The sequence below is a fragment of the Nerophis ophidion genome, linkage group LG16 (assembly GCF_033978795.1).
Source record: "Nerophis ophidion isolate RoL-2023_Sa linkage group LG16, RoL_Noph_v1.0, whole genome shotgun sequence".
NCBI lineage: Eukaryota > Metazoa > Chordata > Actinopteri > Syngnathiformes > Syngnathidae > Nerophis > Nerophis ophidion.
The window spans coordinates 19,161,273-19,173,837 of NC_084626.1; the positions used below are offsets into that span (position 1 = coordinate 19,161,273).

A 12,565-nucleotide genomic window follows, 5' to 3' on the forward strand; every position below is an offset into this window, starting at 1 on the left:
CTACTGTTGTTGTACTATTACTGTAAATGAAGATGTCAATATTTACCTTTTTCCTGCCTTCAATGCTTTCCATCAGGGTGTGTTGCTCCTCGGCTGCAATTCTCTCACGTTAGCTCCTCCCCTTTGGCTAGGTAGCCAACATGGCGACTATTCATTGTGTTAAATGTTCATCACGGTTTATTCATCCTGCTGATAAAATGAAAGCTGCTAAGTAAAAAAAAAACACCTCATGACAGCATCTTGGAGTGAAAGATTCTGCTTGGTAGATGAAAAACTTAACACTTTCATTCAAATGTACTAATCGTCTACAGCATCTAGTCCAGCAGAAGTGGACAGAAGAACTTCTTTGAACACAATCATGGATTTAAAAAGACGCTAAAAGATCAATAATAGTGTGTAAAAAGTAGGCGGAATAGGGTAAGAAGGCAAAAAGATCAAACGACACTTATGTACTCATAAGAACAAGTGGAATTACACACACGCACCTATTAAAATGCTGTACTTGGTAAACGTAGTAATGCCTCTAGTATTGATATCAATGGCATTAGTATGAGTAGCAACCAGCAAACTTTTTGATATTCTTCAAGGACAAACATGTCCATTACAAATATCAACATTTGATTTGATTTTAAATACAAGATGAAAAGTAAAGCATTTCATGTTTTATAATTCCTGATTAAATATTGTTCCAAAAAGTGAACATTGTGACGTTTTATGTAAATAAATTAAACATTGTTAAAAATATTAAACACATGAAATAATTCATAGAACATGTATAAAGGAGTTTTTTTAATCTCGTTTTTTTTTTTTAATAAATCAACATATTTCATTTAGCAGCATAACCAGATGATCTTGAGGTATTTCTAAATCCATTTGATCCCAACACCTCCTTGATAAATTCATAACACAAATATATTTCATACAAAGTGCAGGCTGTCTCTCTCACACACTCACTCTCACACACGCGCAGGCACGCAGAGTCCTGTCGCATCGGTCTTGGACCGAGTGGCTCTGGCTCCCTCTAGTGGCTTGTAAGGCAGCTACAATTAATGGTGCAGTTTTGGCTGTGGAAGAGGAACAACAGTTAATACTTTCACTGAAGTGTTGCTGATGAACAACAATTATTACTTTCACTGAGGTTTTGCTGATGAACATGTAAAATGTGTTTTTCTGCCTAAAGTTGTGATAAAAGAATGTTTACAAACAAATGCAAAGAAAGCATGCACACACATTCAGTATTTTTCTTATGCGCTTCTAATGTTGCCCTTCACCTTTTGTGACTGCATGTTAGAATTGAGGGATGAATAAAAGTCTATTCTAATTAATTCCTTCTAGTCAGTAATACGTAAAAGTGTTTGATAATACCGCTAAAATGTGACAGCTTATCTTTACGTCCGTTGTGTCCTGAGCAAGACACTTCACCCTTGCTCCTGATGGGTGCTGGTTGGCGCCTTGCATGGCAGCTCCCTCCATCAGTGTGTGAATGTGTGTGTGAATGGGTAAATGTGGAAGTAGTGTCAAAGCGCTTTGAGTACCTTGAAGGTAGAAAAGCGCTATACAAGTACAACCCATTTATCATTTACTTAGGCTATATGCTTCACTGATGTTTAAGGGTTGAAATGTCCTTACATACACACACATATATAAGGTGTATATACCGTATTTCCTTGAATTGCCGCAGGCAATATAGTATGCGCCTGCTTTGAATGACTGCGGGGTCAAACTCGCTTCCCAAAATAATTGGTGCATGCTTAGTATTACCGCCTGGTCAAACTCGTGGCGTCACGAGTGACGCTTCCCCTGTCATCATTTTCAAAATGGAGGAGGCTGATTTCAATACCGGTAATTTGAAATCGCATAAAGGGAAGAAGATTAAGAGCTATTCAGTAGGATTTAAGGTCCAAGGTTACATCACACTCAAATTTTTACTGCATACCTTTGGTAGGTGCCGGTGTGAGAAGAGGTTTTAAAATAATTAGCGCATGCTTACTTTTACCGCATGCCTTTGGTAAGCGCAGGAGTGAGAAGAGGTTTTAAATTAATTAGCGCCCCAGGGGCAATTCAAGGAAATACGGTGTGTATATATATATGTATATATATATATACATACACACACACACACATACATATATATATATATATATATATATATATATATATATATATATATATATAAATACACACATAGATACATATACATACACATTTATATATATATATATCTATGTGTGTATATATATGTATATAAATATACACACTGATATATATATATATTCATACATATATACACACATACATACATACATACATACATGTATACATACATATACATATATACACACACAAATATACACATATATATATATGTATACATATATATACACATATATATATATATATACATATATATATATACACATATATATATATACATACATATATATACACACACAAATATATATACACATACATACATACACATGTATATATATATATATATATATATATATGTATGTGTATATATATATGTATGTGTATGTGTATATATATATATATATATATATATATATATATATATATATATATATATATATATATATATATATATATATATATATATATATATATATATATATATATATATATATATATATATACACATACAGTACATATATATATGTGCACTTAATACTTTATAAGTTATATTGCAATCATTATTGATTTTTGAAGCTATTTAAGGAGGTTGGAGGAGTTAGCTTGATTACCTTCTGGGTCGCCATCTTCTTCTCTAAACCTCCAGCCTTACTGTCCTTCCAAGGGTAGAAGTTGGAGCGCGGAGAAGAGGAGGCAGGAGTGGAAGAGGATGATGATGAGGAAGAGGGCAGGCGGTGCATTGAGGATTTGGAGGAAGGCGACTGCTCCTCAAGGCCGCCTCCTTTGCGTTTTTTGATCAAACCCTCGAAACTCCTCCCACTGCCGTGACCATGCAGTCCTGAGTCCGCCATGGCGCTGCGACTGTGAGAGTTGTGGACAGACGAGGAATGTGGAGGTGAAGAATGTCCCGCTGTCGGGTGTGTCCGTCTGTACGTCCAAACTGTTTTAGAAGACGGTGAGTGTGACTCTGAGGGAGCGGGCTGGGGGCGGGGTTTGCTGCCAGAAGGAAGCGTGCCATTGGTCTGTCCGTGTGGAAAAGATGAGGGGATGGGAGCCTTAGAGGAGGAAGAGAAGGTGGAAGAAGAGGAGGAAAGAGGGCGGCCTCGCTCATGTGGAATAACGCAGTTCCTGTTGGGGCCTGAATGTTCCTCCTGAGGCGGAGCTTTGCGTTTATGGACTATGGCAGTGAAGGGAGCTTCCTCTCGCTGCTTCAGCGTCTGCTTGCTAGGACGTCCTACTGGGTTCTTAGGCCGTCCTGGACCTGTAGGATGCACCGACACTGGGTTACCTGGTAACAGGAGCTGACTGCTTACTAGCCCGCCAGCCGAGTTCTCTGACAGTCTCGCAGCCACGCGACCGGAAGATGAGGAGGATGAGACGTGTTTGAGAGAGGACTTGACGGGAGCGGCCGCACGGATTTTAGCGTGTAACGAAGACGAGGAGGTCGGAGATCCGCTGGTTATGGAGGCAGGAGATGAAGAGCTGTTCGTCTTGGTGGATGAAGTTGGACACTGAAGGTCGGTGGCTTGAGGTATTTTCCTGAATGAGAAGAACAATGATATTTCAATAATTATACATTTTAAACTCCATCCATCCATCCATTTTCTACCGCTTATCCCTTTCGGGATCGCGGGGGGTGCTGGAGCCTATCTCAGCTACATTAATAAATATAAAACTTAAATACACACTGTCAAAAAGTAACACATTTTATTGTTGTCAAAAGACAACACCATAAGAAGTAAGCAGGCAAAATTATACTTAGGCAGAGTAATGTGTAGGCAGAGTAATTATACACAGAGCAGGGCTATTGCTGGGTTGCTATCGCCTGGAGCAGGGATGTCAAACGTGCAGCCCACCGGAACAGTTTCAATCCGGCCCGCAAGATCAGTTTTCTCAGTGTAAAATTCAGCTGCATTTTTAAATTAAAGAAATTGCTGTTCTGATCCCTATGCGCAGCATGAAACATGAAGCAGACTTCTGGTGGCAGTGTGTCAAAGAAAAGTAAAGTGAAATTAGACATGCTAAAAATGTTGAGAATGTATAGAATTCATCATTGGTTGCATCTCTCCACTTCTTTCAGTGTTAAAGACAACCTCAGGAAAAAGTAAAGAACAGTTGTCTTCAATAATACTTTTTCAACATATTTTTGTATCAAAGTATTTTATATGCACTCTTCATGCATTATGTGTACTGTAGGACTGCCTTTGTTGTCCATTTTGAGGAAGTTCCCTTTTACAAACCCCGTTTCCATTTGAGTTGGGAAATTGTGTTGGATGTAAACGTAAACATAATACAATGATTTGCAAATCCTTTTCAAACCATATTCAATTGAATGCACTACAAAGACAAGATATTTGATGTTCAAACTCATAAACTTTTTTTTTTTGTAAATAATAATTAACTTTGAATTTCATGGCTGCAACACGTGCCAAAGTAGTTGGGAAAGGGCATGTTCACCACTGTGGTACATCACATTTTCTTTTACCAACACTCAAACGTTTGGGAACTGAGGAAACGAATTGTTGAAGCTTTGAAAGTGGAATTCTTTACCATTCTTGCTTGATAAACAGCTTAAGTTGCTCAACAGTCCGGGGTCTTGTTGTCGTATTTTACGCTTCATAATGCGCCACACATTTTCAATGGGAGACATGTCTGGATTGCAGACGGGCCAGGAAAGTACCCGCACTCTTTTACTACAAAGCCACGCTGTTGTAACACGTGGCTCTGCATTGTTTTGCTGAAATAAGCAGGGCCGTCCATGATAACGTTGCTTGGATGACAACGTATGTTGCTCCAAAACCTGTATGGACCTTTCAGCATTAATGGTGCCTTCACAGATGTGTAAGTTACCCATGCCTTGGGCACTAATACACGCCCATACCATCACAGATGCTGGCTTTTGAACTTTGCGCCTATAACAATCCGGATGGTTATTTTCTTTTTTGTTCCGGAGGTTGGGTGTACCCTGCCTTCCGCCCGATTGTAGCTGAGATAGGCGCCAGCGCCCCCCGCGACCCCGAAAGGGAATAAGCGGTAGAAAATGGATGGATGGATGGACACCACGTCCAAAGTTTCCGAATATAATTTGAAATGTGGACTCGTCAGACCACAGAACACTTTACCACTTTGCATCAGTCCATCTTAGATGAGCTTGGGCCCAGCGAAGCCGGCGGCGTTCCTGGGTGTTGTGGATTAATGGCTTTCGCTTTGCATAGTAGAGTTTTAACATGCACTTACAGATGTAGCAACCAACTGTAGTTACTGACAGTGGTTTTATGAAGTGTTCCTGAGCCCTTGTGGTGATATCCTTTACACACTGATGTCGGGTTTTGATGCAGTACTGTCTGATGGATCAAAGGTCCGTAATATCATCGCTTACATGCAGTGATTTCTCCAGATTCTCTGAACCTTTTGATGATTTTACGGACCGTAGATGGTAAAATCCCTAAATTCCTTGCAATAGCTCGTTGAGAAATGTTGTTCTTAAACTGTTCAACAATTTGCTTACAAAGTGGTGACCCTCGCCCCATCCTTGTTTGTGAATTACTTAGCATTTCATGGAAGCTGCTTTTATACTCAATCATGGCACCCACTTATTCCCAATTAGTCTGCACACTTGTGGGATGTTCCAAATAAGTGTTTGATGAGCATTCCTCAACTTAATTAGTATTTTTTGCCACCTTTCCCAACTTCTTTGTCATGTGTTGCTGGCATCAAATTCTAAAGTTAATGATTATTAGCACAAAAAAATTTTTTTATCAGTTTGAACATCAAATATGTTGTCTTTGTAGCATATTTACTGAATATGGGTTGAAAATAATTTAAATATGTTGTCTTTGTAGCATATTTACTGAATATGGGTTGAAAATGATTTGCAAATCATTGTATTCCGTTTATATTTACATGTAACACAATTTCTGAACTCATATGGAAACGGGGTTTGTACACTAAAACTAGCATCACAGATGTAGGAACGGATGTCGTTCATAAGCAAAGGACCACATGTATTCTACTAATCCATAACTCAAATGAATATGGTTTCATGTGTGTTTTAGACCAGTTGTTTTAAGTGTGAGGGAGGAAGGGAATGAGGATGCAGTGATGGAGCCAATTAGAAGACGCAAAGGTTCAGTGAAATTGTACTAATCTTCTGAGAAGCATAAGAACAGTTGAGGAAGCAATATTTAGAATAATAAGAACAGCCTTGATGATTGAGCGCATTTTAACTGTTTTTTGACCGAAGAGAAAAAGGTCATTTTTGGTACTGAATATGAATATGAACAATTTTCAAAGTCCACATCAAAAGCATTGAAAGGTAGCTGAAAGAAAGCCCTCAGTGTTAGATTTTGGTAAGTGTTCGGAACCAAACCTATAAAATAGTTTAAGCACCAAAGGGAATAAAATTAGTATTAGCAGTGTATTCTATTATGAACTGGTTAAAGGCATAAAAGCAAACTTCATCTGCAGGTTTTTCTTCTCAAAGGATGTACAAATAGTTTCCCATTAAATGTGGTAACACTGAGTTGACTTACTTCCAAAGATGTGCGCTGATGTGCTGCTCTAGCATGCTGCTGAAAGCAGACCTCAGATGGTGAAGCCTCCTATCAAACGTGTAGATGCCATGACCAAACATACTTCCTCCAAACGAACACATCTGGAAAAAGCAGGTTCATTACATTAAGATATGAATAGATAAAGATAAATGAACATGTAGACATCAGTAGATGTAGGAAAAGATGTAAGAAGTTCACATTACATAAACTGTATTATCCATTTTCCAGCAGGGTTTTGCACCAATTAAAAAACATTTTGTCAGGGCAGGGCGATAAAACAATATCAATATATGCCGCGATGGACACGTAATTGATATAAACAAAAAATGCGTTCAATAAACCTTTCAATATTTTTTTCTTCTTCTTTGTTGGAGGAAACTAGAAGTTGCAAAGCAGTGTTGGTTTCATTAACAAAATGTAAATGTATTTATACACACATTAACACAATGTGGTGTAGTTTCAAAATAGCAGTGGCATGGTCACCCTAAAAACATGAATAATTATATTATATTCATGTTAGCATTTAGGATAGCTAGCAATTAGCATGCTAGTTGCTAGCTAGCTATTAGGCTGCTACACTGTATTATTTTAATATCTTAGTATTGCACAATAACAAGGTACCTTTAGCTTCAGTTTAATTTAAAACACATCATAATCTTATACAGACTGTGTATATAAGTAGAGGGTGAGCACTTCATTTCTCTATCAGTTCGGGGGTTCTTGGCCTGGAAAACGTTGACCCCTGCTTTAGAAAGTTAGCGCCTTCTCAGCATCTGCATAAAGGTTGCAAACAGCCGTTTTAATCGATGTGAAAATTATTCTTTACAATCCCTTTTCTGTTTTTGCTTTCAACCAAAAGAAGACATGAGGGTATAGGACTAAATACTTATGTGCAGAAAACAAGACACCATTTGTGTGTCCTGTTTCTTTTCCCAAAGTAACAAACTGAAAATAATAGTGGCTCACTGCTAGTGGTCGTGGGTGAGTGGCAGAAGATGAGAACTCAACAGGCTCTTCTGATCCTTCTGCATCACTTTCGTCACTGGAGATTGTTCCATGGATGAGAGGGGAGGGAGCCCGGAGGTTTCCCTCCTCCTGCAGCTGCCTGTTGTCCTCTGCGGTGCCGTCCAGTACAACCGGAGAGCGACTGCAAAGACAAAAAAAAAAACTATAAAAAAAACCTGTGCTTTATCTCTGCAAATACACAATATATTTTTGGGTTTCGATGGTGAGAAGAGGTGCCAGGAATAAAATGAAGACAGTGTGTGTGTGTGTCAAAAAACACACGCGCTTACGTTAACCTTAGGTTTCGTTGCACAACGCCCAAACAACCCCGGTGAACCACGGTGGACCAAATCATGTGTCTGGACTAGAGGGACCATCTAGAGCAGGGGTTCCCAACCCTTCGGCTACGATCGACCAGACAAACTTTTGGACCCTACCAGTCAATTGGTGAAAATATTTGAGAACATTTTTGTATTAATTTCACATCAGTGACACCCCTAGCCTTACCCGGACAGTGACAAACAGACCCACCAACAAGCGCGCAATTTGACACCTGAACAAGCATGACTCACCTCTTTCTCTTTAGCCTCACATCCAGCCACTATCAACAACGCGGCCACACCCCCGGAGCACTGCAGCACACCTCGTCTCACAAAGGCACATGGCATGACGTCCACAAAAATCATCGAGTTGCAACAATGCATTAAGGCTGATTGTTGCAACGCATAGACATTTTCTAGCATCCAATGATAAGCAAACAATTCTTCCTGCATGCGAGGACTGGCATTTTGGGGACAAAACATGAGAAAGACGCCCCACTTTCTGGGCAGCAATCAATCAGCTTCCTCTCTCCAGCAATGCGGTGGTCTGCTTGAAGTTCTGCCACATCTACCACCAACTGTAAGGTTCTGTAAAAGGCAAGCGGCCCGTCGGAACACGCCGCTGTCGAGCCAACGGCAACAGGAAGATAAGGCAAATAATCAAGTCTGTGAACATATTGCTCCAAAATACAGATTTTGTGTTGATTTTTATACAAATGTAAACATTGATTTGCGCAAAAGCAGTAATATATTGTAAAACAAAATTAAAGATAAAGAAGGACTTGCCCGTTCATCCCCTCCTTATCACAAAGGAAAACCTTGCCGGGTGAACATCTGATTTTAATACTTCCAGTGCTGACGCAGGCTGACTCGTGTCTCTTATGTGACCATAAGATGAACAAATATACTACAGTTGTACAAACCCTGTTTCCATATGAGTTGGGAAATTGTGTTAGATGTAAATATAAACGGAGTACAATTATTTGCAAATCCTTTTCAACCCATACAGATTTTTTTATTCTTTTATTTTATTTTAATCTTCTATTTTTATTTTTTTCTCCCATTGCCCCCCCCTGTTTCCCTGTATCTCATCTTTATTGTAAGGGGTGCTGGAGGCCGGCAGACCCGTCAGCGATCCTGTTCAGTCCCCCTGTAATGTTTGTCTGATCTTAACTGGGATTGTGCTGAAAACTTAAATTTTCCTGAAGGAACTCTCCTGAAGGAATATATAAAGTACTATCTAATCTAATATTCAGTTGAATGCACTACAAAGACAACATATTTGATGTTCAAACTGATAAACTTTACTTTTTTTGCAAATAATAGTAAACTTAGAATTTCATGGCTGCAACACGGGCCAAAGTAGTAGGGAAAGAGCATGTTGACCACTGTGTTACATCACTTTTTCTTTTAAAAACACTCAATAACCGTTTGGGAACTGAGGAAACTATTAGTTGAAGCATTGAAAGTGGAATTCTTTCCCATTCTTGTTTTATTTAGAGCTTCAGTCGTTCAACAGTCCGGGGTCTTTGCTGTCGTACTTTACACTTCATAATGCGCCACACATTTTCGATGGGAGACACGTCTGGACAGCAGGCTGGCCAGGTAAGTACCCCCCCTCTTTTACTATGAAGCCACGCTGTTCGAACACGTGGCTTGGCATTGTTTTGCTGAAATAAGCAGGGGCGTCCATGATAATGTTGCTTGGATAACAACATATGTTGCTCCAAAACCTGTCTTGACCATTCAGCATTAATGGTGCCTTCAAAGATGTGTAAGTTACCCATGCCTTGGGCACTAATACACCCCCATACCATCACAGATGCTGGCTTTTGAACTTTGCGTCTAGAACAATTCGGATATTTATTTTCCTCTTTGTTCCGGAGGACACCACGTCCACAGTTTCCAAATATAATTTGGAATGTGGACTCGTCAGACCACAGAACACTTTTCCACTTTGCATCAGTCCATCTTAGATGATCTCGGGCCCAGCGAAGCCCGAGATCATAGGTGTTGTTGATAAATGGCTTTCGCTTTGCATAGTAGAGTTTTAACTTGCACTTACAGATGTAGCGACCAACTCTAGTTACTGACAGTGGTATTATGAAGTGTTCCTGAGCCCATGTGGTGATATTCTTTACACACTGATGTCGCTGTTTGATGCAGTACCGCCTGAGGGATCAAAGGTCTGTAATATCATCGCTTACGTTTAGTGATTTCTCCAGATTCTCTGAACCTTTTGATGATTTTACGGACCGTAGATGGTAAAATCCCTAAATTCTTTGCAATAGCTCGTTGAGAAATATTGTTCTGAAACTGTTCGACAATTTGCTTACAAATTGGTGACCCTCACCCCATCCTTGTTTGTGAATTACTTAGCATTTCATCGAAGCTGCTTTTATACCCAATCATGGCACCCACCTGTTCCAATTAGCATGTTCACCTGTGGGATGTTCCAAATAAGTGTTTGATGAGCATTCCTCAACTTAATCAGTATTTATTGCCACCTTTCCCAACTTCTTTGTCACGTGTTGCTGGCATCAAATTCTAAAGTTAATGATTATTTGCAAGAAAAAAAAAAGGTTATCAGTTTTAACAACAAATTTGTTGTCTTTGTAGCATATTCAACTGAATATGGGTTGAAAATGATTTGCAAATCATTGTATTCCGTTTATATTTTCATCTAACACCATTTCCCAGCTGTGTTAACCAAAATGTGGCACAGGGGTCAATTGTGGTCCGTGACTCATTTGTTATTAGCCCAAGACACATTACATCAGCCAATAAGAGACCACAAAGCTTTTTCTTGAGCTTAGATGAGCGACTTGGGCTCATAAAGATTGGTGACCACTGATGTAGAGAGCACACCATGTAGGGCACAGTCTTTTCTCCAGCACTGGTATAGCTACATTTTGTACTTACTGCATTTGCAATTGTAGTCTCTTTTCGGCGAACTATTATCAATTAATCAAAGTTTACTTATACAGCCCTTAATCACGAATGTCTCAAAGGGCTGCACAAACCACAAGGACATCCTCGGCTCTGATCCAACGTCAGCACAAGAAAGAAACTCAACCCAATGAGAACAAAGAGAAACCCTGGAAGGGACCGCTGATTTTGGGACCCCCCCAGTCCCGGGTGACTGGAGCAATGGATGCCAAGTGGATACGGTTGATAACGTAAGAGTCTAGTCCATAGCAGGCAGCAGGGGTTACTCTATTAGAATAAAAGAACATGGGAGGACTTTGCCACTAAAAAAGGAAGATCCGAACAAACATCAGTATCAGTTTAAGTAGTTGGAAGGTCACGTTTGTCAATTTGAAAGTCCTTTCCAAAGTTGTTTACTTGTTTCTAATAAAACGCTTACATTTGAACAAAAGGCTATATTGAAGATATCTTAATAATACTCGTATGTCCTCTTGGGAGTTTTACTACGTACTGTAATAGTACGGTAGAACGAGGGCAGTACTTTGCTGCTACATTATTCTGCTTGTGTTAATTAGCAGTTAGCAAGAGCATTTATAATAAAAGGTGAAGAAAATTAAGGGGTAAAAATTGGTAATAAAGAACTAAAATAGGAAATTGGAGAAAAAAATTGTCCATAACTAAAAGACAATAAAGGGATTGTATTAATTTGTAGCTACAGCAGGCTCAATTTTGGGTCAATTCATAATATCAAATGTTAAGTTATCTGCTTTGTCATGGAACTGACGAGGCAATTTTGTAGACTCAAGATTTGTTAAATGAATATTAGGAACAAATATTAAAGCCTTTTATGAAGCAAGTAAAAATCTTGCCGACAGTCCCCTTTCAACATGAAATAGTAGATATGTTCCATAATAAATGGTATGGTTACCACTTGCAAAAGCTTAGCTAGCTTTAGCAAAGCTTACCCGAAAGCAGGGAGGGTGGCCAAAGGTCTGCGGCAATGTGGACCCGCAGCTTGCTCTCTTGGTGCTTCAGGACTTGGGGATCGTCCAGATGAGGAACCTCCCTCTAATGATTGAGCCCCCTTCTCTCGAACCTTCGTCTTAAGTTCGGTCACCAACTGGTCGAAATTTTTACTGCGGCCTGGCACCTTCCGACGTTGGTGGATGGAGTGGATCTAAAAAACGGGATACAATAAAGTTGATCAATCAATGAAATAGAGCGGACAACCAAGTTAATTTTTCACATTGTGTTTTTTTTATATTACGTTTACCATATTAATATGTTTACAATATAAAGCAGAAGCAGACAACCAAACAATAGTTTTATATGGCGGTGTAACGGTATTGTAGATAACGCGATATTACGGGTTCAAAGTCTGCGCAATAAGGCGCGTGACGGTATCAAACAAAAACTTGGTGTGTATATTTTTTTACTGGCGCTTTAGCGTTGGTCCGGGTCTGAAAATAAACTAGAGCTCCTAAAGTCCTCTGCACAACGCAAGGTCGGGGCGTGGAACACCCTAAACAGGAAGTAAAGTGTGTTGGTGGTAGATGAGAGGAATTGTTTTTTTTGGACACTTGCTGAAAAAAAATCATCAAAATC

The 12,565-nt window shown here is 39.4% G+C and overlaps 2 protein-coding genes across 3 annotated transcripts in view; both read right to left on the reverse strand.

The window, feature by feature from the left end:
• LOC133535094 (calcium/calmodulin-dependent protein kinase type 1D-like) overlaps positions 1 to 12,565 on the reverse strand; it is a 510,841-nt gene that overhangs the window by 85,666 nt on the left and 412,610 nt on the right. The window lies entirely within an intron of this gene.
• atxn7l2a (ataxin 7-like 2a) overlaps positions 773 to 12,565 on the reverse strand; it is a 28,810-nt gene continuing 17,017 nt past the window's right edge. For both annotated transcript variants that reach the window (XM_061874577.1, XM_061874576.1), the window contains exons 7-11: positions 11,926 to 12,137; positions 7,674 to 7,854; positions 6,687 to 6,808; positions 2,766 to 3,693; positions 773 to 1,064 (exon numbers count right to left, since the gene is read on the reverse strand). In XM_061874577.1, the coding sequence (XP_061730561.1) occupies positions 1,047 to 1,064; positions 2,766 to 3,693; positions 6,687 to 6,808; positions 7,674 to 7,854; positions 11,926 to 12,137 (1,461 nt within the window). In that variant the 3' untranslated portion in view covers positions 773 to 1,046. The remainder of the gene's footprint in view (positions 1,065 to 2,765; positions 3,694 to 6,686; positions 6,809 to 7,673; positions 7,855 to 11,925; positions 12,138 to 12,565) is intronic.